General features: G+C 33.7%; 1 protein-coding gene across 3 annotated transcripts; it reads right to left on the bottom strand.

Moving 5' to 3' along the window:
• Positions 1-35: 35 nt before the first annotated feature.
• LOC128241817 (uncharacterized) lies at positions 36-25,120 on the bottom strand. Of its 3 annotated transcripts, none has more exons than XM_052958911.1 (12): positions 24,833-25,120; positions 22,527-22,578; positions 18,222-18,317; positions 9,988-10,126; positions 9,187-9,326; positions 8,383-8,546; positions 7,207-7,303; positions 5,965-6,051; positions 4,632-4,679; positions 3,682-3,738; positions 2,351-2,507; positions 36-1,792 (listed from the first exon to the last, which is right to left on the bottom strand). In XM_052958911.1, the coding sequence occupies exons 5-12, from the start codon at positions 9,275-9,277 to the stop codon at positions 1,126-1,128; spliced, it is 1,368 nt and encodes a 455-aa protein (XP_052814871.1). In that variant the 5' UTR covers positions 9,278-9,326; positions 9,988-10,126; positions 18,222-18,317; positions 22,527-22,578; positions 24,833-25,120; the 3' UTR covers positions 36-1,125. The 3 variants fall into 3 exon arrangements, with proteins under 3 accessions (XP_052814871.1, XP_052814872.1, XP_052814873.1); XM_052958912.1 differs by having other exon boundaries at positions 4,653-4,679; XM_052958913.1 differs by lacking the exon at positions 5,965-6,051.
• Between the last annotated feature and the right edge of the window lie 2,660 nt (positions 25,121-27,780).

Raw genomic sequence — 27,780 nt, 5'->3', positions numbered from 1 at the left:
ACAAAAGTTAAATTGTGCAACATATTAGCAATATATGTTAGTTTATAACAACTACATCTCAAAAAAACACCTTGTATTTAAGGATGACCAAGACTGGTCAACTGAGGATAATTCACATATACCGGGTTACTAGAAATAAATGCGTCCAAAGTTTCTCCGTCTGTTATTTACCAAAAATCTACCCATTGTCTAGTTATCATTCGGACAAACATTCGTGTTCAAGGTCACTATGACCTTGGCCTTTGACTTTATGACCTTAAAATCAATATGGGTCATCTACTGGTCACCCCAAACCTTGGTGCAGGCATCGTCGAGTTATCACACGGACACTGTGACATTGATCTTTGACCCGATCACCCCTGAAATCAATAGGGTCATCTAATGGTCAGGCCAAACTTCCAAGTCAAGTTTGAGGGTGATGGGTGCAGGCATTGTCAAGTTCTCTCTCGTACAATCTTTTCGAATTAAGGGTCACTGTCAAAACGAACTTTGACCTGATGGCCCCTAAAATCAACGGCGGTCATCTATTGGTCAGGCCCAGCCTCCATGTCAAGTATGATGACCATAAAAGTAGGAATTGTTGAGTTATCACTCTGACAAGCATTGACAACCTTTTTTCGTTAAAGGTCATGATGACCTTAAACTTTGACCCGATGATCCCTACAATAGGTGTCATCAACTGGCAAAGCGCAACCTTCATGTCACGTTTGATTACCATAGGTTCAAGAATTGTCGAGTTATTACTCGGAAAAGTCTTGGTCTACCGACGGACGGACCCACCGAACGACCGACCGACTGACATAACGACCGACATGTGCAAAGCAATAATCCTGTTCTCATGCAATGGGGGCTTAATAAACCTAATAATTGAATGAAATATATAACCATGTGGTGAACAGTTAAACAGAGTCCAGACTGTTTATTGTTCTTGAAATAAAATGAACACATGAGTGAATATTTTGTGATTGCCAGCATTAACTCTAAATGCTATCGTAAGAAAGGAATGATCATGTCAAAACTAATGCGTATATATTGTAATCAGATCAATATTGAAAGACATCGAAATACATTGAAAGACATACATAATACAGATGTAGCAAGTTAAGAAACGATATTTCACAATACTCATGCTGCCTTATCGCCATTGTACGATAGCAACTGATATAAATGCTTTGTGGCACTGCATGACAGCATTCTTTTAAGCAATTCACTATCCTCATTTCTTTCATCTACATTGATTGCACATTCTCTCAAGATCACAGAGAGAAATTTCTTAGAAGCATTATCATTCTTCAGATGAATATGCTGGCCATGGTATCTTGTTTCTAGCCTACTGTTGTCATCCGTTAGGTGAAGAAAGACAACCTTGCATTGAGGAATGATTCTCTGTTTTAGGAGACAGTGGTTTAACAAGTCATGTATCAGCTTTTCTTCTTTGGTTCCATAACTCAATGTTGTAAGAAACACAAACACCAGAATTTTGTTTGTATTTCCAGTTATCTCTTCTATAAAAGTGAATCTATTGATCTGGTAATCGCTCAAAACATCGGGGTCGAAGCAGCACTGGCTTGGAATTCCACCCTCAATAGACAAAACGTTCCGAAGAAGCTCGGTAACGTCTCGGGTGTACTGGTCGAAGGGTAGAGTTAGAAATAGAATTGAACAGTTGCTTTCGTCCATGTCTTCCAGCATAGCCTGTGTAACGCTTCTTTGAAGCTTTTTACCACTGGATGCCTTCGAAGGCAAGCCTGAGTTTGTTTGAGATAGAATACTAGACGCCCAGGAGGAGCCACTGGAAGAAGTTAATGAGTATAAAGATAATATATATTCAGAAATTGGATAGTGTACAAGAAAACAGATATTCAGTTTTAAGTGCCTGTATTGCTTTACATAAGTCGTTTAAGAATTGCCTGAGTTTAAGTTAAATATTTATAAATGTAAATTAGTATGTATATATATATATATATATATATATACTTATCAGTAAATAAACATTTAATTTACCCTAGTAAACTAGAAACACTTTCTTTCAACACACCTATATTTCAATTAAGAATACATGTACATGTACGCAAGTACAATAAAAGTCTGATCTGGGCTAATAAAATCTAGAACAAATAGGTACGTCCAACAAAACAAAACATGTACATGACAAGTCATCCTTCTTAAGAGTCACATTTTAAACAGAAACTGAAAAGAGTCATGCAAAAACTACTACCCCCTCCCCACTACCCCAACTACCCCAGCCCACTACAGTCCCATCATTTCACTCCCATCAATCACCTTCAATTTTCAATGAAGAGGGATTAACCAATCAAACCATATATAAACCAACAAACGCGCACAATACCTTGCTATCCTGTTGTGTGAACTCTTGTGTGTGGAATTCCTCAGGAAGCTGGTCTCGCGTTCACTGGAAAAACCGTTACAATGGCCTCGCAGTGGCTGGGCCTCGGGCTCAGAGACTGTCTTGTGCATATTAAGGATGCAGTTTCTGATAACCTCATCTGCAAACAAAATTTACAAGTTATCCAAATACTTAAGGATTGAATTTATTTCGGTAGAACGCTGAATGCACATACTTATTCAGATCACGATCAGTTAAGGTAACAATGTTCAAGATACTTATTGAAACAAACCAAAGCCGAAATTATGGCTTTAAGCAAACATGACACAAGCACGTATTTTACTGGGCAGTCGATTCACACGATAGTACTAAACTAGGTACATAAGTCTTTTAATTGATATTGGCTCCGGACCGCCGCTGGTAGCATACAGCCACAGACTAGATGAATGTCACAGAAATATTTGTCCCTTTGCTTCACATGTACTTCTTGGTTTTGTCAAGCGTTGTTGTGTCTTAATTTTATTTCCACACCAAATGAAATACAACATGAACTGCAGAATGAACGTGTGATATAATTATGCCGACACATAAAATCGACCGTGAATTATGATAAAGACATCTTTTCAAAGTCAAAAGTTCGTCAAACTATAAGCTGAGCTGATTCAACACTGTCAACAGTAGTGCAGATTATTCAAAAGCTTTCACATTTTTAAACCATTACTTCTCTGCATGCATGAATCCAATATATTTATCATTGCATTGTACTTTAATCGTTACTCTTTTCATCACTGAAGAGGTATTCCAAAAAGATATGGAAACAAATGTTCTAATTAGGGGGTTTTTAGTTTGCAGGAACTACTTACGATCTAATAGTGTACGCAATAATCTTTGGTACCGTACTTGCTAATGCATTTTTGTCTAGTTTGAATGATTATCTTTGTATTCAAACTAAATTGTAGTATTGATATGGCAGTCCGAGCTATTTTAGTGATATTTTAATTTCGTTGTCATGTTACATATTAACCATGCATTGATCAAGTAGCAAATACGTAAAACGAGTATTCATTCCATAAAATAGGTCATATATTGAATAATAAATTGGGTTGAGTTATAACAAATTTATAAAAAAACTGACTGCATTCTGATTCGCTTGCCTGTGGTGGTATTAGCTATTCAACTTAAGTTAATCTGAAGGTCATTCATTTTTGATTTCATTCACTCTGTCGGTCAGTTATTAAAAACAAGTAATCCGACTAGCTACATCAGTCTTAAGACCCAAAAACATACCTCAATTGAACACCAAACCTGGATTTTAAGATTAAACAGAGACATACCTGTCTCCAAGTGGCCTAGAAGACTGGATCGGCGGCGAAGTTCTTTGGGGTTGCTTTCTGTATAATAGTTTAACATTTATAATGGCTATTTTGTATCTACACTACATGATTGCTTTCAAATACGTTTAACTCTGTTTAAATGAGCCGATTGTTCAGAAATTTGTCAAAGTTAACAGAGTAGTTAACGGAATCATTGTCAGTTTTAACATATTTTACATATTTTATTAATGCTGATAATTTTAAGTAAAGCACACATAGCTGAATCAGTCTTCTCAGTATTTGTAAATAGCACAACAGATTACCTGTGTATCCATGATACAGTATAAGTATTACATATTGGAAAGTTAACAACGATCAAATTATCCAAGTTGTAAACTTGAACAATGTTCTAAATAATCGGTCCAATGTCTATCAAAAGACAGCATAGTTAATGTTTATTCCTCTTTCTTAGCAAAACATTTAGCACTCTAGCACCGATTACTTTCTTAACAGAAATAACAATTCTGGTCTACGGGGGGAAACAAAATATTGGTGTGTGGAGTTTTTTATAAGTTGATGAAAAAATAATTCAGTTTAATGCATTATCATGTTTAACTCATTCGATTTTTATGAGCAAAGCATAAAACAAAAATGCATATGAATTGTGTATAAATTAAAAAAATATTAGTCTTTATAAATGTGATTTTTTTAATTATTAGCTACGTGGCAACCAATTCAATTATTCTAAAAAGAGCCAAAATTTTGTCATTTTTTCTGTACACATATCATAAACACATTTTCTTTTGATCATTTAAGTGAAATAAGTTAAAAGAGATAATGCATTGAAATATTTTTTTTATTTATTGTGCGCCTTTAACAAACATATACCGTTTGTTCTCATGCCTTATATATGGCTTAAAATGATAGCACATTTAAAAGGTTAGTTGACTAATAAACCTGAAGGGCCTCACCTCTTCTATCTTTATACTCACGATGAAATCCCATTAGTTTCTCCACGACTGCAATAAAAGAGAAAGTATGGGTACACTCAATTCCGAAAGTATATATGACATATTGAATTTAATGACAATATTTTATGGTATACTGCATTGTGAAAGTATATATGACAAATCGAAATTAACGACAACAATTTAGCATACACTGCGTTCCGAAAGTTTATTTGATTAATAAAAATGAATGACACTTTTTTAGGGTACACTGCATTGAAAAAGTATTTATGACCAATATACAAAAATGGCAATATTTTATTAAACACTGCTTTCCGAACAATGATATGACTTTATTTCAAGGTGCTCCGTCTTCCGATCGGGACATCGCATTCCGAAAGTTGGTATGGCAAATTAAGTAATGAAAAAAACGGGTACACTGCATTCGTTAGATTTTATGGAACACTCAACGTGAAAATTAGATCAAAATATATTGTAACAGTTCAACAGTTGTATCAAACAAACCAAAGTAATTTTACTAAATCTATCAAAGCTGTTTGTGCAGAAGTGAATTGGGATGTACTTATATTTTGATGGTGCTTATATTTGGTGTGTTATTATATTAGGGTGGTGCTTATATTTGGGGTGTACTTATTTTTTATGCTGCTTATATTTGGGGTGTACATATATTTGGGTGGTGCTTATATTTGGGGTGTACTTATATTCGGGTGGTGCTTGTATTTAGGGTGTACTTATATGGTGCTAGTGATTGTATTTGGGGGCGGTGGGTACGTATATTTCGGTGGTGCTTATATTAAGGGTGTTCTTATATTTGGGTGGTGCTTATATTTAGGGTAATCTTATATTTGGGTGGTGCTTATATTTAGGGTGTTCTTATATTTGGGTGGTGCTTATATTTAGGGTGTCCTTATATTTGGATGGTGCTTATATTTGAGGTCGACTTATATTTGAGGTTAACTTATGTTTTAAATTGGACAATGTTGTATTCTCACACATTGACCACTTTGAAAACTTTTTTATTTTTGTCAAGCATTGTGCCAATTTTTGGACGTTACTGTCTGGAAACCAACGATAAAAAGACTGCTGACAAAAGAAAATATTGCAGTTGTTCAAAATTACCCCCGAAAATTGATGTTTTTACTAAAAGTGTCCTTATCGTTTTTGAAGAATGTTTTTACGACAGTTTTCTAATTAATTGAGATATGATCTTTAGTATGATATCATAATATACTGAATTGAAGGCGTTGATGCCCAAATCAGCTGGTTTTCAGACAAAGAATAAAAATCAAAACAGTCAATATGGACTTAACAAAACTGTCACAAAACAAAATCTAACCAATTATGATGAGAGCGAGGATGGCTGTTAAACAAGTCATCACGATAAGACCAAATATCACAAACGTCCCAAAGGATTCGGTATCGTCTGCAACGGTAGAGCATTCATGTAAAACGTTCGATTGACAACTTGTAGTGTTAAAGTAATACGAATGTTTATGCTTGCTGAATTGAAACCATTTCTACCATTATATAAATACTGGATAGGGATGTTGCATCACATGTAAATAACGCAATCAAATGGTTAAACGCAAAATGGTATAAACATTTCAAGGTGAACACGGGTAAAAAAACAATTTGAAACACCGCGGCTATTTTCCATTAAAACCAACCTCGGATGTATTCCCGTACATGAGTAGAAGTAGTTTGTTAAATTTAAAAACAATATCATTTGTTAATTGTATTGTTTCAACATGTATTTTGTATAACAAGTTAAATTTGTTGTCAGTGAAGTGCATTACTGCTTAAATAATAAAGAGTAAAGCCATTAAGTTGAACTGCTAAATTGAAATTATTACGCGACCTACTTGCAGCGTAGTTAAACAATAAGATCTCTGACATTGTAAACCGTCAATATACATTCGAGGTTGTTTTCAATATAAAAGTGGCCGATGAGAGAGTTCCAAATGATAAAAAAACCACGGTTGCCTAGGCTGAGTGTAGTCATGCTTAATTGAATATCATTCATGCATTAAAACAAAACAGGAACATTGGTGCTTACTTTAAAAGAAACCTACATCATTTTGTAAACCTCGTTTTTAGGCGTTTCGGTCATATACGAAATATGAGCACACACATGTGCAGTAAAGATGATATAATGTGGTACAATTTGCATACATAATATGAATTACTTTGTTGTGATCTTGGAATTTCTGCGAAATTTATCGAATGTTTGCAAATATTTTAACAGTGAAGGCGTTAGGCAGGATGCCATGCCCGGTATGCATGGGAAGCTCATGTCTACGGTTTTGTGGATTTAAGTCAAGTATGAAATCCCTCTAGGTAGGAACAAAATCTGTCATTTTGGGATGACGAAGGATTCAATTTAATATTCAACAAGAAAGTCTTTACTCTGTGAAACGACAATAACAACAGCTCTTATCGAACCGCTTTCATTTCCTTTTTGGTTGGCAAAGAAACTGTGCATAAACCTGCTTTCAAGCAATAGGAAAAGCAGCAACACAACTAAACGAAAACCAACATAACACAAAGTATAGTTCTTGTTTATTGTTCATGAACTTACCATATGGATCGGAATTTGACTTCACGTGATCACAAACTATTCTGATGTCATTGTACACATAGCAGTAGAGGTCTGCATTTAATTGTCGATACGAGACCTAAAATTGAATAACTGAAAACAATTTAGTTTTATCCGCCATTCTGAATTTGCAGATGCAAGGATAAGGAGTTTGCCTTCCACGATAATCTAGACAAAAACAAGGACTACAATCATTTACAATATCACATTAAATTAAATGATTGGGCTCTCCAAGTTTGAGCTTACTTTGCAATTTGCAATATGCAATCAATTTTCAAGCTTTCAATTTATTTACTTATCTCAAATTTTGAAATGATAGCACTGCTTACTAAACTTATGTCTAACGTATTATGTACACTGACACACCTCAAGCCTTCCAATACCATTGTATTTGTCGTTAAATTGAAATGATATGCTTGAATTGGTCTGAAAAAGGAATGGAATAAAATAGTGCAATAAAATTTAGCAAGATTCCGTTAAATTATATGTATTTATATTGTTAAAACTTTCTTGGGGGAGTAACCCCAAACCCGGCTGCCAAAATATTCAAACCAAATAAATTTCGGTTCTGAGGGAGGGAAGCAAGTCAAAAGGTTTTGCCTCTTAGTTATGCGCCCTCTAAAGTCATATCCTGGATCCGTCCTTGCTTCACTTAAAAACAGACCATGATATGCGTTTTAAAACAGCTCGATAGTATAGACACAATGAGTATTTAAATGCATACAGTTTAACGGATACTTCTGACAAAGAATCGAAATGAGTTAGCTGTCTGTGTTTTCTTTACTTGGTCAGACTGACATGCTTCCATTTAGCGATAAGACAACATGCTTCCATTTTGCGATAAGACAACATGCTTCCATTGATTGATAAGACAATATTGATTATATCCTTAGACTGTTAAGCGATCTTTGTTTTGTAACAACTTTACGAACAAAAACAAGGTCTGGGGTGGTATTCAATATGCACCTTTAGTTAATCCAAGGGTCGTTCATGATTAATTGCATTTACAATTTTGGTCAGTTATCAATAACAAGTAATCAGATAAGCTACATCTTTCTTAGATCCAACCAAGACCAATATTTAATACCAGCTCTTGACAAGACACAATTTCACGATACACACAATAACTATCATCGTAACCTATTTTAAGATACTTACAACTGACCAGTGTTTAAGTGTAGTTTGACCTTTGTCTAATGGTGCGAATGAAACGCGTAATACTCGTGCCGACGGCTTGTGATTTAATGTTCCATTTTTCGAGCACAGGTAGGATGTGTTGAACATTATGTCATCGGACTTGCACCCCTCTTTACAAGTGATGGCTGAAATTATTACACACAATTGAAACTGATAAGATATTCAAGTGTGTATGCCTTATTTTCTACAAGATTTGCATTGAAATATCAACAAATCCACACCTTTCCAGCACTCCAATACATCGAATAAACATGAATCATCATTAATGTACCCTTTTGATGGAATGGAATTCCTTTTATGTAAAAACGTTTTTATTAAGGTAAATATCATTGCTTATTGATAAATGGACGCACTGGCTATATAACAATGTAATTTAGAAGGACACTCTCAATACACAAACATTTTAGAATAACCCAGTATTTAAGCACTTGGTTTATTGCCTCAAATGCACTAAAATAGATAATCACAACGTCTTATAAAAACCAAGGCAAAATCATATACCAAAGTATATTTATTAAGCGAAATCCTGTATTTACTCTTTTAAGCATGACTCTTCGAAAGATTAAGCTACTCTTAGCTTAAAATGTTGCAAGCTTGTACTCCCCCATCGTACATTTTCTAAGTTAAAAAAATGCAAAACTAGGGGTGGGTTTGAACTGGATCATGCTTCATTTTTAAACCGCGATATTATGTCTCTAGATTCCATGTTTTATTGCCTTGGAAAAAGTGGCTTTGGAACAACAGTTTCTGAAATCCAGAAATTACCATTCCCATTTAATCGAATATTCAAATTGGTCCACAACATCCAACGTTGAACTGGCAACCGTGTTATATTCGTTCCCGGCAACCGTGACATTGATGGCAATATGAAGATGATTGGTGACTGAGATTGGCAGCCAGCAATTCTAGGGAAATAAAAAACAATTTTAATTCCTCGTAAACAATTGGAGGATATTCAAGCCTACAAAGATGTACACTTAACAATGTTTCAACGTGATTATAATATGATAGTATATCATGTTGTCAAATTATGTTAAACAAATACTCTATTTTATTGATGTTTTAATGTTCACACTGTCTGCTTCCGTATGTGTTTGTTTAGATCGGGTCAAATAGCAATCTTTTGTGATTCATCTGTTCATGTCCCTGAAGTTTCCTTTGGAAAGAAATTACTTAATTTAAGCCCGATTATGAAGGCAATAGAAATATTTATTAAATCAATCTCGGCTCCGTTTCCTTGAAACCATAACTGCTTCCTTTCTTGGATGCCAGGAAAAGGTTCTAAGATTGGCAACCAGCATTTGTAGGGAAAAAAGTTATAGTCGGAAACGTGTTTATGTATTAAAATCTACATCGATTGACACTTTATTGTTTGAATATGATATTGAAATGGCAGATTAATTCTCTGTTTACTACTATGTTTTATAGACCGAGTCATACAACAATATAGGATGATCGTATCCCAAAAGTTTTGTTTGGATAACGTTTTGATCTCAAAGAGTGTTCGTTGGTTGGTTAATTATGGAATAACGCTCGCATAAAAAAGTGAGTAAAAACACCACCAACCAGTTGTTTAAATTTTCTTGACCGGGTCAGCAGCACGGATCGCTGGAGTGTCTGTAGGCGGCTGGAGTTGCGAAAAAAAGCTAGTGTGTAGCGAATATTCAGCGTCAACTTAGCCTGGGTCCTTTCTGGAAAGTCAACACTGCAAACACAAATTTAAACATTAAAAGACTGTAAAAAAAAAACATGCTTGAAGAAGATTAGATTTACAGACAAACGCTTGTTTGTAGGAAACATTAAGCGTCAGCGTTCAGGGAATCTCGTAGAATGATTTTAGTGGTGAAAACAAAAGTAGATAAACATACTGGCTGAAGCCGGCTGTTTGTGGCAATAACAAAGTTGAGGGAGTGCAATGAAGCTAAAGGGAAGACATATGTCTAGCTCGCGCTTACTCTTGTCTGGTTTCATACCTGCAAAGATGATTATTACACTAAACGGTTGTGAGACTGGAAAGTATGTAGTACAGAGGCTAGTTTCAGCAGAAAATGAAAACAAATGAAATGATATTCAAAGTCGAAATTGACTGGATAATATTAGACAATTACGAGTCTGTGAATGAGAGCCATTATCTTAGACCATTTGTATGACCATCTTGAATGTAAAATGTGTCTGAGAACCTAAGACTATTTATCATGTCATTTTCATACAAATCGGTCAAATAACAAGGTGCCATGTAAATTTTAGTTTATCAGGATAGTAGATCACGTGATATTTATCTACAGGCATTTGGTCCTATGACCGCGAAAACGGACTTCCTTTTCAATTCTACTATCATTAGTAACAGTTTGATAGTAAAATTATTCCGCTAGACTGATACTTTAAATCACAATCAAAATTTAAAGTTAGGTGCATAAAATGTCCTTTAGTAGTGACTTTAGTAGCTTGAATTAGCCTGTCTTGTTATATCATACTATGGCAACAAAATTACTTGGCGCATTTGTCGTTATTCTTAATACGGACTGGCATTAATTACTTCAATCAACTTCAAATGCCATGAATTGCTATGACAGAGACAGATTACAGTTTCCTCGCTTACACAAGTTGACGGAAGTTGATTTTCAAGCAAATAAGACACTTGCACGTCAGGGCCTATGATAATTCTGCCTTACAATTTTACTGCCATTTATTGAGTGTTTGGAAAACATTTTGCCATTTGGATTACCTAGATAACAATCTACTATCCAATACTGAGGCTGAGCTGTTTTCAAAATGATATGAGATATTGAGAATTGGTCGTAATATTGCCAAAAAATCAAGTATTTACACCTATAACTTTTTTATCAAAATATCTTTATACATAAATGTTGGGTTTCGTCTCAATGTGTTTGCGTGCAAGAAGTACGGCAATATATTTTCTAAAGTCTTGTCTTTTACTGAGCATGTAACATCCACGCCCCTTCCCTTTGCGTACTGAATTAGTCTATATTTCTTCCATTACAAAAAATATAAATCTATTTGCTAGTTTCTGTACCAAATATTGATGCATATTTGTTTTCTGCGTACCACGTATCATTCACTTGAGTACGATTACTCATTTAAAAGTCCATGAACATGGCGTCCCCATCACATTCATGAAAATCTAAGAAGAAAATGACTCCATATACAACTGATCAATTTGTTTTATAAAGCACATACAGTCACATTCTGTTTATGGTCAATATGCCATATTAAATGTGAACACATATAGTCACAGTTTATTCATGGTCAATATGCCACAGGAAAAGTCGCATTTTTGCTCATGTTCAATATGTCCTAGTTAAACGTGTTTACATATAGTCACATTTTGTTCTTGGTTAAAATGACAGGGTAAAACGTGAACAAATATAGTCACATTTTGTTCTCGGTCAAATGTCATAGTAAACCGTGAACAAATGAAATAACATGTTCTTGTTAACACATATAGTCACATTTTGTTCTTGGTGAAATGTAAGCATTACAACGTTGACACATAAAGTCGCATCATGTTCTTGGTCAAATGTCATACAAAAATGTGATGTCACATTTTGCTCATGGTAAATATGCCACTGACAATTTAAAGAACAAATGAAGAACGAAACCTTTCCGTTCAGCCTTTTGTAATGGTTATCATTTTACCCTTGAAACATAAAGACATCGTACGACATAATTTATCACTCTGGTAACTAATACATAATGTCAGGAGTATTCCTGTTTCTCTTTGCTTTTGGCATCGACTAATGGACCGTGATTTGTCTGTCTGTCACAAAAACAGTTCTTCGATATGTTTACGTACAGCATTTGCCGTTAATCTAGACTGCTAACAGCTCAAACATTGCCTAAAATGTTTTAATTTTTCCTTTTCGCAGTTTTTCAAGGGGTTTGAGGGGATGTTATGAAAGGACGCTTTTCGGACGTCCTGTATCTTGTTGAGTTCTGTGAGTAAACGCGTATTCTTCGAGACCTCGTACCGGTCGAGACGTATGCTTGTTTATACACCAAACAAGACCTGATACAGACGTGATACAGGTCGTTAGAAACGCGTCCTATTGTTATATTTTTTATCATATGTCTTCTTTGACTTTTTCGATGTTGAAACGCGTTTAGTTTAAACCAATAACACTGCGCTTTTATACGACTGTTTCCGGATTTCCATGTCAGGAATAAAGTCATAAATTAATATCGTTCATTATATAGTATTTTTTTCTTGAATATAGACACAAATCAGCAATAAGATACATCCGAAATAACTACGTTAGGAAATAAAGTACGTTTCTGAAAAAATATGTAACTGAATAGTAAATTTATATTGTATAAAACTTGAATACAGGTCATTCTGTAAAAGGTACCACTCAACACATGCTACTCAGCTCATGCGGGTTTCGAAAACAACAGTAGCGCGATACGGATATATCATTACAGCGTGCTGTTTTTCCACTGCTTGATATGGAAAAAGAAATTGATAGGCATATCGTAAAAGAATTATTCATTTACCTTATATCTACGATTATTTAATACTTGTATGCACATGCAACTTTGAAGTTGTATTGCTTTCATAGTCGAAATTGTTTAGAAAGATAGTTTCGGGCCATCACTGTTACACCCTAGTGTGTAAGTGCATCATCTCCAACAATCAGGGCACAAACTGTAACATAACGAAAATGTCATTATTGAAATAGCATTAACAACGCGTTTATATGGGCTTTATATATACATATTAATGAAGAGAAAAATATGTAAGTTTGCCAGGTATTGAAGGTATATATACTTTTGTATGATATGGCAAATTCCTTATTTAGATTATTCACAACCCTCCTCTTAGCCATTACATAAAACACGTTGCTTTATGTGGCCAGAATTCATGCCTATAATGAGTCTGAAGTAGCTACATGCCGCAAAATACGTTGGCGGTGCGCGGAATCGTAATACGCAAAATTCAACTAGTCTAGAGTAAAACAAATCTTCCGGTTGCAGCAATAATTACCCTGTTATATCGAAACAAAAAGCTTGACATACCGAACCAGTACTTTAAGATATTGGAACAACTATCATGAAGTGAACGAGGAGGCAGCTTCATGAACACACTTAAGTAGCATCACAGACTAGGTAATGTTTTTCAGCCACTATTCCGCTTCAGGCGGGACAACGTTTTCTCATCTTAGATTGTACGTCAACCCGGTCACAGGTTAACGTCAACGTAACATTCCTATACATATGTAATTGTTATTTTGAATGAATGTCTAGTTTGGTTCGTTAGTGACAATGGTTGTCCTACTGGCTTCCATACTTAAAAATGGCATCAGTCAGGCCCACATAGTGTAGTGTGTTTCCTTGGTTTTTACTGAGTTTGAAAATAAATGTCAGTTATATTTACATGTAATATACCTCGAGAATTGGTTTTTTTGGTTTTAAAAAAAGATAACATCATTACAAAAGCGGGCTAACTGCATTGCTCGTACTTAATCTCCTTCATACTGTCGTCGGCATATGAAAGAAACCATGAATCGTTCGTCTTAATTTACGGAAACAATGTGCAACGTATGTGTCTGATCAGAAAACAGAAATTATTGTATTTAGAAATGGTGGCTTAAATCTCGTGATGAAGTTGGACGAACTTGTTGGGTAACAAATATTAAAAACATGTTGTTTACATATGGATTTGGATATATTTGGATAACTCAAGACGTTGGAAGTGTTAACGTTGTTTTAACAATCTTTAAACAGAGAATTATTGATTGTTATAACCAAAACTGGCTTGAATCTGTAAATAATTCTGGTCGCTGTTCTCATTACAAAAACTTTAAAAAAACTGTTGAATGTTGAAAGATACCTATCAGTAGCTATACCATTTAAGCACAAGATATCACTTTCAAAATTTCGATGTTCAAACCATAAATTGAGAATAGAAACGGTAGGCATCAAAACATACCAAAAGATGATCTTATATGTACTTTTTGTTATGATAACGAACATTTATCTGTCTTAGATTGTGAATATCATGCATTTTTGTCTGTAGAAAGTATGACAATATAAATAGACAATTTTTGTTTAATTGGTACTCTGCTGGTATAGATTAAAATGACTTTTATAACCTTATGAAAACAACTAATTATGAGACCCTAAGTAAGTTGTCTTTCTATGTATATTATCTTCTTTTAGAAATTAAAAATTAAAAAGATATACTCATGCTTAAATTCCTTTTCTTGACACAACTCGTATATTATTTGTTTTATTATGTATGTCATGTATTTTGGGCCGGTGGCCTTTGATTACTTATTAAATATCTTGACTTGACTTGACTTGATCTAGAAAAGCTTGTTAATTGATATTGGACTCAATTAGAAGCAGCATAAACTTATATTCATTACTTCACCACTCTCATTCATCAGAGGTTTGGTGATAATGATAAATCTAACCTCTGATTCAATAATAAAATAAAAAAGAAGTGAAAGGCATTTCCGGCCATTTGCAAAACAGTGCGACCCTGTCCAGTGCATCTTCTCTGACATTAAGTGCGTAAACCCAGACACCAATACGTAAAAGAGCACACTTTCCATGGTAAGCATTATATGTACACGAATCAATTGCAGAGAGATGTTTATTTGTCAGGTATCGACGCAATCTGTAGATTTGTTTATTTGCCACTGACCCATTGAAAATTGCCATTGTAATGAACGCGTTATTTGATGATTAAATGCAGTTGGTCTATATCGAGGTATATTTAAACGTTAATATAAGGCTTAACACGCGGTTATTTCATTAAATGTATTGCTTTGAGTATCTTTTACGACTGATTTTCGATAAAATGATACATATTTCATTAAATTGTTTTTTGAATTTTCAAATAACAATTTATGCCTTTATTTAAATAAATTTTGCCTGGCCTTTTATATGGACATTTCTTGCTGATTGATCCGATGAAAGCGAATACTTCATACAGAATATGACAAATCAGTCTCGGTTAATTTGTGGTAGGTTAAGGTGCAGCCAGGTCAACGCCTCATAGCTGCAAATAACCATAGTTGGTCGCATATCTAATAACAATGACTGGTGCGGTCAATATCCCTTGGCTGTCGATCCATCCAAAAGTAATTAAAAATAAAAAATAAAAAAATAAAACTCGACTTCTTTTAGAGTTCATTATGAAGCCCATGTTTCACGATATTTTTGCTCAATTACAGTTTTCATCACGCATATTTGTGTGCTAACACTTTTGAACGTGCTCAAAGATCAAACTCTATGACATGAAATTTGAGATCTAATATGAATCTTGTAAGTTTTCCATCGAAATAATGCTAGTGCTCATGCTATTATTGTCTCTTATAACAAATCTACGAATGAGAGTGCTTAGCGGTCAATAACTTACTTTGTTATTATATCCAACGTCTATTAATTGGAAATCGACAAAATAAGAATATAACAATGTAAAAATCTATGTCTGTTGTCTTATTGGATTGCATGTCTCTTTCTGTCTCACTTGGACTTGATCCTTATGCCTTTAAGCAAGGTCCACTATAATGATTTCATTAAGCGGTTCGTCCATGTAAACTAAAGAGTTTTACTGGGAACAAATAGGAAATAACTGTTTGTTTCCGTGTACTTTTTTCCTTTCTGTTTACTTTTGGTATTCACGAGGCTAAATATATTTCTATCTTACACTAAAACAAACACTTTTTCTTTCATTATATCCCTAAAACTGAAATCAAAAGACATTTTATTAAAAAAACGCGCAAATAGGTATGCGCACGTAAATTCATTTTGGAAATGACGTCGTTTATATTGTGTCACAGCCCTGTGCGCGCTGATGTTTGATTTGGATGATAGAACGGGCTAACATTCAAGAAAGTGAAAAATATTAAATTGATATTTTCACATTTTGATAAAATGAAATCTATTTTATTTCGCTGATAAATTTATATAAGCCACGGGAAAGCATATCATTAAATAGATAAGATCAACTATATTGCAGTTCGGGTTACATCTCTAATACGTTTTCTCACGTATTTCACCTGAATTATTTTTTATCGTTTGATATGTATGCATATAAATCTTCAAACAACATGATGATTTGTTTATTATATTAATACACAGAGATTGTATGAATTGCCGGAAACTATTATCATGAAATATCCGTTGCCAAAAAGTACGCATTGGTTTGGAATTTCCGAGATTGCCAGCCCATGGTTGATTGTAACATTAGGAACACCTGTTTGTATTAAATAATCCGGAATAAGTATCAATAAACATTGGGCCGATTGTTCAGATTTTTGTTAGAGTTAATAACGTTGTAAACGTCATCGTTGTTAAATTTCAAATCAATATTCCTCTGTAAGTTTCACAGAAACACTAATGATCTGCAGTATTCCTTACCAGAGTTGAGACAACAGTTTCAGCTGTATTTGTTTCATTTGAATATATGAGCCTATCTTCAAATATTTCACCCTTGAAAGTTAACAACGAAGTCACTAATCTCGTTGTTAACTTTAACAATGTTCTGAACAATCGAGCCATTATGTAATTATTTATAAAAATATAAGTTGTTAAACATTTAGAACAAAAACAAACAAAGTTACCATTGTTATAAAAAAGAGCATTACTATTGTACAACGAAGGTTTTTCCTAAATGCATAGCTTTTTTAATGGTGCTTGCTACCTTAATTTTATTTTGCTGAACATTAGTTGTTTAAACATATCTAAATTTGGCCACGATTGTTTACCTGGGTATTTTAAGCGTGTCTGAATTTACTACAGCATGATAAAAAATGGTATTCAAGTTCAATTACATAAGCGTGACTACATAGTCTATATTCTCTCGCAATACAGTTTATCTTCCGACTTCAATTTCTTACTTGAGAGCTGAACATAATGGAAGACAAATATTTGCGGATATCAAGGCAGTATGTTCAATGTTTAATTTATGGCAATTCTGAATATACGTAAATCTTCTAAATGCACTATAAAATAATAAAAAAGTTATCGACGTTTAAATCTTTTATTTTTTCCTGTTGTGAGGCCAATATACAAACAATCAAAGAGCTTCATTTTCCTCTCTAAGAAATGATAATATTCACTGAAGAACGATAAAATAGCCTTCTAATTTTTGACTGCATTGTCATTAACAGTTTTATCCCAGGAGGGCATAAATTACCTTCGGCAAACAAGTATGTTTCCTTCTATTTCCCCTGGCCATTTTATTTTTAATGAAGTTCAATGAAGGGGAATGTTGGGAAAATGTTTGTATGTCAATTTTTTCACATTTGATAATTTCTGGTAAGCTGATCAAAAACGGTGTCAAACAAGTATGTTTCCTACTATTTTGGCTGATCATTTCGGTTTTTATACTAACATTATAAAAGGGTGAAACTGTTGGGAACATATTTGAACGTCAATTTGCTTATATTTGGGTTAAGGACTGTTTGTGTGTGTGTGAACGCGCGTGTGTGCGTGTGTGCGTGCTTGCATGCGTGTGTGTGGGTGTATGTGTGTGTGTGTGCGAGTGTTTTTAATTCTGAAAATTTGAAATAACATAGATATTTTCTGATTTACGCTGTTATTGATTTTGTTTGTTATTACTGGAGGGACGTTAAATAGGGGTCCCATGTGAAGTTCTACATACTGGTCCACATGAAAGAACAAGGATAGCTTTAACCAGGGTTACTTTCTGTCTGTGCAGTATGCTCTAAAAACCTATGACTAATAATCTTATCGGAGCACTCGTAGAATGGGCCATGCCCGAGTGCGAGTATTATGCTTACAGACCACCAAAGTCGTATATTTCTTACCTTTGATATCTTCTGGTAAGATGGTCAGTTGTATGGTGGAGTTGTTGGCACATGGTTCTCGGGACAACGATACAATGGTTCCCTTATTTGAAAGCCCTGTTAATATGATAATTAAGACATTGTGAAATTACGTGTATTCAACAAAAAAACATACAGAAGGTAGTATACATGGATGTTTTATCAGTTTTTAGATTCCTGTAATCATAGAACAACAAGAGGTATTATTTTATCATTTATTGAAACTCTTAGCTTTAGCAGAGTATACCAAGTCAATAATGTTAGTGTCAACATAATATGCATGTTATTGTTATCAAGCATGCGCAGAATCGTGGTATACTTTAACCACTCGTTTTTTGTACACATTTCGTTGCCACCGCGGGCGAGATTGCGTCATTGCCGAAAATCTGGGCGATATATTCAACTGTTACCAATGCGGTGGTGCTCGTCATCGCAGCGTTTTTCTGCTGCTACCACGTACGACCTCCGAACACATGCACGCGCCATATCGCTGCGAGGTATTTTAACAGGTACCGTTGGTGCAAATAGAAGATTGTACATGTGAATTGAACCCTGCTCACAGAAAGAATCTCACTCAATTGTGAGGGTAAACAATCTCATTCCCCAAACTTGATAATTATGTCGATGGGATATTGAGTGTTTGTTAAAGTATTTTTAATTCAATTAAACATCAATGTAAAGACATCGCTCTGATATAAGTTCTAAATACACAACAGAACATAAAGCATGGTTAAACGATTGAAAAAAAACGTGCGCAGTTTTATTCAATATTTGATTTATTCAAAATCACACAAGTTTAACGAAGGCATTCGAAATTTAGATTTTTGCAAATAAGGTGACACTAGCATCTGAATAAATTTAATAGTTGAAAAGCATAATTTCAGAAATCGAACTACGTTTTGAGTACGAATTTGTAGATTACGGATCGAGTCTGTATGAGTTTAATAAAACTGAATTATATTTATAGGACGGGAACAAAGATAAAGCCTTCAGAAAATTGACAGCTACCTTAAATTTACTTAATTGTCGTTAATAATCACTTCGCAACGCCGCGTATCGCAATGACTCGACGCGGTGAAACGCGGGGAAAAAGAAAAAAGAAATGCACGCTGTGGGCATTATGCTTCAATCGCGGCGTTTAGTAAAAATTTATATAAAAAGTATGTCCGCGGTAAGGAAATATCGCGGCGATGTGCGAAATGTGCAAACAACGCGTGGTAAGAAGTGTATGTTCTCGCGGTTTATCCATCTATTCAGACGCTTTATCGATTGTTTGGGTGGTGACTATGTAATTCCCTAAAATTCATTTGTGAGACACCAGTTCACCAGACACAGTTCACGTATATTTGTCAAATCTGACACCATTTCACCAGACAGAGTACATGCATATTTGTCAAATCTGACAACATTTCATCAGATACACTAAACGTAAAGTTGTCAAATCTGACACCAGTTCACCAGAAATAGTACACGCATGTTTGTTTGGTCTGACACCAATTCACAATACATAATGCACTCATATTGGTTGATCTAAAACTAGTTTTCCACATATAGAACACGCATGTTTGTTTGGTCTGACACTAGTTCACCATGCATAATTCACGCGTGTTTCGTTGGTCTGACACCAGATCACCATACAAAATGCATTCATAGTGGTTGATCTGAAACTAGATTACCACATATAGAACACGCATGTTTGTTTGGTCTGACACTAGTTCACCATACACAGTACACGCATTTTTGTTTGGTCTGACACTAGTTCACCAGACATATTACACACATGTTTGTTTGGTCTGACACTAGTTAACCAGAAATAGTACACGCATGTTTTTTGTTTCGACACTTGTATATAAGACACAGGTTTTTTTAGGAGGGGGGGGGAGGGTGGCACTAGCTCAAAGGTCATAGTATACACATGTTGTTTTGGTCTGACACAAGTTCAAAAGATATATTTATCTTTTTTGTTTTCGCTTTACCATATTTTACAAGACATATAGCACTAATGGTTTTTGTCTAGACATAAAACATGATTACACAAGTAGTTTTTACTGGCATTAATTATTTTACCAGAAATTTGTATTTCTTCCATCAGTTTTCTGTTTTCGTTACTTGTTTTGTAGAAACAAAATGACCGTCATCTTATAAAACAATTAAAGTACGTAACCGAACACGAAAATTATAACGCATGTAATTTGAGAACCCTGTAAACAAATAAGGTACGTAACCGAACACTAACATTAAAACGCATGCAATTTGATAACCCGGTAAACAATTAAGGTACGTAACCGAACACGAACATTATAACGCATGCAATTTGATAACCCGATAAACATATAAGGTACGTAACCGAACACGAACTATATAACGCATGCTATTTGATTACCCAGGAAACAAGTAAGGAAGGTAACCGAACACGAACATTATAACGCATGCAATTTGATAGCCCGGTAAACAAATAAGGTACGTAACCGAACACGAACTATATAACGCATGCAATTTGATAATCCGGTAAACAAATAAGGAAGGTAACCGAACACAAACATTATAACTGATGCTATTTGATAACTCATGAAACAATTAAGGTACGTAACCGAACACGAACATTATAACACATGCTATTTGATAACCGAGGAAACAAATAAGGTACGTAACCGAACACAAACTTTATTACACACGCTAATTGATAACACGGTTTCATAAAGTGACAATCGTATTTAAAATCATTGCATACACATGTATTACAACCATAAATTTTGAGTGATAGGCCTTTAACTATTACTAGATAATGCATTTATGGAAATATAATTATACTAACATCAGTTATGGTCATTAACATCAAATTATGTACGAACAAAAGGTGTTTTTAAAGTTAGAATTAGTTAGAATCCAAGTATAAATGTATCTATGTGTATCTGTTAATTACCTGAACATTTTGGAGAAAGATATGAGAAAAGGAAATATTGAAAGACGAGAGAGGTGGAGAAGTAGGCTCCTGGTACTGATTTACTTGAAACGATTGGTATTTTTGCTGAAACACTTAACTTCTCTGAAGAAACAGACGCTTTGATAGTAGGAAAAGCTAAGATCGAAGTGTAATTAAGCAGACCTCAGTGGGTGGAATTGTCTTGTGTTTCCAGAATGATTTATTCGTTGCTTTGTGTTCTGTATACTATTTCTAGAATGAAATAGTCTTGTAGTCGTTAGGAATTAGTATGGTCAATACTTGTTAACATATTACAGCATTTCGGGTGATCTTTGTTTAGATGCAATATTGCCCTGTCACCCTTCTTTGTTTTTGATTTTTAATTTGCATACTTTAGAGTAAGCGATGCGAAATATGCAAAGCATAAAGATTGTTTTTGAGTCATTTTTAAAATATGTAGAAGTTGAATGCCTTACAAAAATGACAAACTTCATGTTAAGGCTGATCGTTACAAGTTTTGCAAGCTGATATGTCTCGTCGTAAAAGCAGCTGCATTATGGGGACTACGGAAGTTATAGGATAGTTTTATGCGTCTGTTTAGATCAATATGGAGCTTATATGGTCGATTTTGAATTGATAAAACAGTTAATGACTGCTTCAAAAGACAAAACAAACAAATACAGTAATACAAATATTGAGTAGTTCTAATGAAGGTCCCTTTGGTGCAAACTGTTTTGTGAAAGCTGCAATCTCACAGATTTACCATTTTGACACTTTTTTATTTGATGTCTTAAAATGAGCCAAATTTTGCGTCAATAGTTAACAACCAGTGATATAATACTTCTGATAAAATATCAGATCGCTGATGTTTATATTTCCGATCTAACACTAATGTTTAGTGGCTAAACGCATTACGAACGCTTTAAAAAATGCATAAAACATCAATTTTTTAACATAAATATGAAAACCTGTGATCTGAGTTTTTGTCAGCAGTCTTATTCCACTGGTTTCTATTTCCGCAAAAAATAAGTTCGTTCCAAGACAAAAAAAAAATGAAAAAAACGTTGCCAAAAAGTTCAATATGTGAGAATTCAGCTTTAAACCCGGTCATCAAGAAACGGACATGGGAACATGTGCAATGATCTGACGATTAAGAAACTGTACAATCTATTAAAAGTATATTTCAATTGGTTTAATATAAAAATTTAGGACAATGAGGACCTTTGGAAGCATAGCAAACATACGCGTATATATTAGCAGTGTCGGTTGAAAAGAGTCCCAAGCAAATAGCTTGCCTGAAGTATTACAATTCATTTCAGAGTGAACAAACATGATTTTTAAGAATCATTTGTTACGAATATTACCTGTAAAATTATTGGACTTCATTTCAATCTGCTCAGAATCCCCTTCTTCATTCTGAAAACAAACAAACATGTAAGATATTAAAAAATTAGAAAATAAAGGACTACAGAAAAAATTACTTGTTTCATACTTTGTGTCTCGATCAATCAATCTTCTTCATTTTTAAAGTATTCATATTTTGCCATCGATTTGAATCGACCAAAGGCTCTTACAGTATCACGCAAAATCTCTTTTTTATTGTAAGGAAATGATTTAATATTCAGTGTCTTGTATTTCTAGGCTGAACACAAAACATTCTTGTTTGATTTTACTGAAGGGATTTACCTTGCCACTTCTATAACTTCCTAGTCATTGTTTAAATGAAAGTAATGAAATCAACGAAAACAATAAAATAAATAAAGCAATGGAAGCAAAAAACAGCAATCAATTCCATGAACACAATAAATGCAATCAAATCAACGAGAGCAATGAAAGCAATCTAATAATTGAAAGCAATAAAAGCAATAAAATGAATGAAAGCAATCAAAGCAATAACATCGTTGAAAGCAATCAAATCAATAAGAGCAGTGAAACCAAGACACAAAAAGCGAAAACAATGATAGCAATACAATCAATGAGAGCAATGAAAGAAATTAAATACAAGCGAGAAATGAAAGCAATAAAGTAAATGAGAGCAATCAATAAATGAAAGCAATAAAAGCAATGGAAGCAAGGAAATAAATGAAAACATTGAAAGCAATAAAATCAATAAGAGCAATGACAGCAATGAATAAATGAAAGCAATGAAATCAACGAGAGCAATGAAAGCAACCAAATACATGAGATAAATGATAGCTATAAAATAAATGCAAGCAATCAAACAATGAAAGCAATGGAAGCAAGTAAATAAATTAAAACGTTGAAAGCAATCAAATCAATGAGAGCAATGAAAGCAATTAAATAAATGAAAGCAATCAAATCAAAGAAAGCAATGGTGGTGCTAAAAGCTATGAAATGTGAGCAATCGAATAAATGAACGCAATGATTGCAATGAAATCGTTGAAAGACTGTAGGCGCGACATATATATATATATATATATATATATATATATATATATATATATATATATATATATATATATATGTTTTTTATTACAATTCTGTTCACAGGCAAAAATAATATTATCTAAACATTATTTTAAGTGTCTCAAACCTGTAACCGATGAATTCCTGTCATAACCCAAGAATAAAGAATGTAAATTGATATTTTTATACCAGCTGCTAGTTTCATAACAGTAACTGAGAAACATATATGTTCAAGGATATCATCTCGCCAGCTTTTTTCGTATTCAAGAGTTAATTTAATGAAACCTTATATTTGCTGAGGACGTTTTGACAGCAGAACCTTCGAGGCAACACATTTCCAATGTCTGCATAATTATCTATAAGTATCTATTCCCTCGGTTCTGCACCAAGATTAATTTAGGATTCTTCGGCTTGTTTTCCAATGCACATTTACGTTGCAATCTTATGAGCGCATTTAGATAAAGCGATCGTTTAATTTGCACTATTTTGAACTGTATAATACTAAACGCGCCATTTGGTGATCCCGATACCTAAATTATTTTAACATGACGTGTTCAAACAAAGTAGATCTAACGGTAACTGATTTCCAGCATGTGCTTAAAATACTTTTTAGTATCAACTTTCTCATGCTTTAAGGCACTACAACTGTCATGTTACTTTACGATTTGGAAACAACATTTTTGCAACAGAAGCTTATCGCAAACAAAATAATTCATTAAATTATTCAAAGCTGCACTCTCAATAATTGACAGTTTTTACATTTTTGTCTCAGAATCAGCTAATTTTTAGCATCAATGCATCAATGCCTTCATTTCAGTCGTATACACACAAAAGAACAGATCTCATTTGTTCGAAAAACAATAAGTAACGCTTTTACCTATAAAACATCAATTTTCGACCATGAAAATGAAACTGCGTTTTAATCTTCAGTCATCCTATATCACTCGTTTCCTGACACAAACAAAAGGCTCATTCCGAAACAATTTTTTTTTGTCTAAACGGTCAATCTGTGAGAATATAGCTTAAACAGTCTAAGTCCACTCTACATGTCGGAAAAAAAGTTATATAAGCACTTGATAACAGCAGGGTGTAGCATGTTTTCAAAACACAGCTTAGCTTTCTTCTGCTGAGAATATAGAAGATATGAAATTAATTACCCATGCACACGATTTATCACGGAGTTGAAAAACATAATCTAGATGTAACAAACATATCTTCTTGTGAAAGTAAGAAAACAACTTACCAAAACCAGTGTACATGTTCCATCGTTTGCAAATATATTTTCCAATATAAAAGCCCAAATCCAAAACAAACAAAGAATCACTTTGTCACACTGTGGCATATTAGCTCAAAATCAATTAATATCTATAATTATATCTATATAGTTAAACCTTTTAAAAACCACTTGACTATACCGGGAAGTTTTAACTTTTAAACTCATATTTTTCCCTAAAAGCACTTTGAAGTTGATATACTATCCCTGTGTTTACAATTTACGTGTCTTCTTTACAATCCCGGACGTTTTGTTATCTTTTCAATACATTGCTACCCTTTTCATTCTTCTCCCGATACATTTTATTCAATCGACTCTATAAGATAGAAACTGCGTGCATGCAAGTAGTTTAATCTTTTCTCGGCGCAGTTTTATTGCATGCAATGCTCCATTTCATTATACTAGTGGCACTTCGATTCCTATTTCATCCTATATAACTATGCATCTGTTACCCGCTGGTCGAGGTAGCCCGCTGTTTTCTGTAAATTGTCAAAATTGCACTCTGAACTTATTTGGAAATTTGTAGAACGATGAAACGCTAAAATTGTGGTTAAGGATTTCATCATTAAAAGACAAGCAAATATAGTTCACACGTGTAGAAGCAAAAATAGCGTTTTATTTTATATGATAAGAACTATTTCCATATCGTTTCTGTCAAAACAGTTATTAAGACATTAAAGTCAATTACTTGCTTGCCTGTTAACATCGGCTGTGACTCGTGTCGAACCATATGAGAACCCCTTTGAAGTCTCGTGACTACTCACCCTGTATATGCCACCTTTTACTACAAAATGTTTAACAAGTAAGCATTGGAGGAAAACAGAGAACTTTTATATACTCCATGAAACTATTTTGGTGCATCTTCGTAAAACTTATGAACTAAACAGTTGAGAAAACCACGATTGCCATTGGCCCACACAAAAATGCAAACGCCAAGTACAAAAAGTTGCTTAATCTGAGTTCAATAAAATATTCAATTGTCAATTCATTACCCCGTCTAAAGGTTGAATTACTTCAATTGATTCTATTGAAACGGTTTATGGATGTTAAACGTAAAATAATAATGTATTTTCCTCTTAATATGAATATTACGTATATATATATGCTAATAATGTTATGAACCCCGTATCATTTAACGTTTAATAAAGTGTATTCAAAAGTTTAAAATATTTTTCCCATTTAGATTGTTACAGAAGTATTAATACACCATTTTACAAAAAATAAATAATTGTAATCGAAAGATCGCGAAAAAAACAATTTGCCTTATAAAATAAATAAAAAGATAATCTGACCTATTTACCCAATTTATTTTAGGCATGAAACATGAAACAGCTAATATTGTACACACCTAAGTTAATATGAGATATTTACCAACGCAGAGACATCGAATCTCTGATTTTGCACGATGTTTCACTCTGTCTTCAAGATTAAAACAAGGTGTTACGCTGCGTTTATATGCTGAAAATTTCCTAAGGGGGCTAATTTGCACCCTAACTTAGGTATTTTTTGCAAGTCTATATGGCAATTAAGAGAAATGAATATCTGAAAAAATGCATTTTTTTTTGTGATAGACATAGAGATGAAGCTTGTGTATGATATATCTGTATTTAATTCCACGTTTATTTACTGCGCAATTTTATGTGGCAGGAAAACAATACAGAAATCTGTATCTTTTAAAAAAATAACCGTTATTCTGTCAGAAAACATTAAATAGAACGTGTTCAAGTCTATTTCATTCTTAAAAAAGATTAATAAATTGTGATCATTATGTTTTGATACTACTGCGCTTAAGTAAGATAACGCGTTAATAAATCTTGAGTGTTTAGAAATTCATGTTCTTTAGCCCTTATAAAAACAAACAGTTGTAACTCTCATGTTGGGTTAAATGTGGTTACGAAATGTGGGCGGTATGCTCCTTCCACATTCTTTAAATTAACTTAAATTAAACTGATAGCATCTTCACTATATTGTAAATACAGCAAATTAAATAGATAATATATAGAAACTACCACTTATATACACATTTCATTGTAAACACCTGTAGTATATTCGTACCATTCATTGGGGAAGATATCGCTTTCGGGTAACAAAGCATACTAGAAGGTGTTATTGAATAGTTGTTAATATAATTCTTTCCGTAACCATGCCCTCATTGATCTAAAACGATAACAAACGTAAATTTAACATAGTAATGCGTTAGTTAAATCTTTTTCACATACGTTTGTAGTATAAACTTCCTTCTTCAACTTCCTTATTTAAATGTCACAGCCCAGCCAGTAACTTCCTACTCTGACTAATTTTAGTATTATCTCAAATTATCAAAGCAAAATCATTTTTCTGCTTAAGAAACATCATTTATCAACTTAAATATAAATATGTTATGTTCTAGCTGTTACAGAAATGTAGGACACTGGTTGACAGATTAAACAGAACGTATACAACAGTCGTTTAATTAGACTTTTATATATTAAATTCATCATCTAAGCATATGAAAAAAATAGTGTGAATTGAGTGTATTAACATATATTTTGTAAATCTAAATTTTATATGATTGCTTGAGAATAATTGCATAATTAAGCTTCCCATATAAAAATGTTATGTTCTAGCTGTAACAGAAATGTAGGACACCGGTTGACAGATTAAACAGAACGTATACAACAGTCGTTTAGTTAGACTTTTATATATTAAATTTATCATCTAAGCATATGAAAAAAATAGTTTGAATTGAGTGTATTAACATATATTTTGTAAATCTAAGTTTTATATGATTGCTTGAGAATAATTGCATAATTAAGCTTCCCAAGAGTAAAGTCATTAAGTTTAACTGCTAATTTGAAATTACTACGCGGTCTACTTGCGGCGTATATAAATGTAATAATGTATGCCATTGTAAACCGTCTTTATTGATCCGAAGTTGT

The sequence above is a fragment of the Mya arenaria genome, chromosome 7 (genome assembly GCF_026914265.1).
Source record: "Mya arenaria isolate MELC-2E11 chromosome 7, ASM2691426v1".
In the NCBI taxonomy this organism is placed as follows: domain Eukaryota; kingdom Metazoa; phylum Mollusca; class Bivalvia; order Myida; family Myidae; genus Mya; species Mya arenaria.
This window is presented reverse-complemented; position numbering and strand designations above follow the sequence as displayed.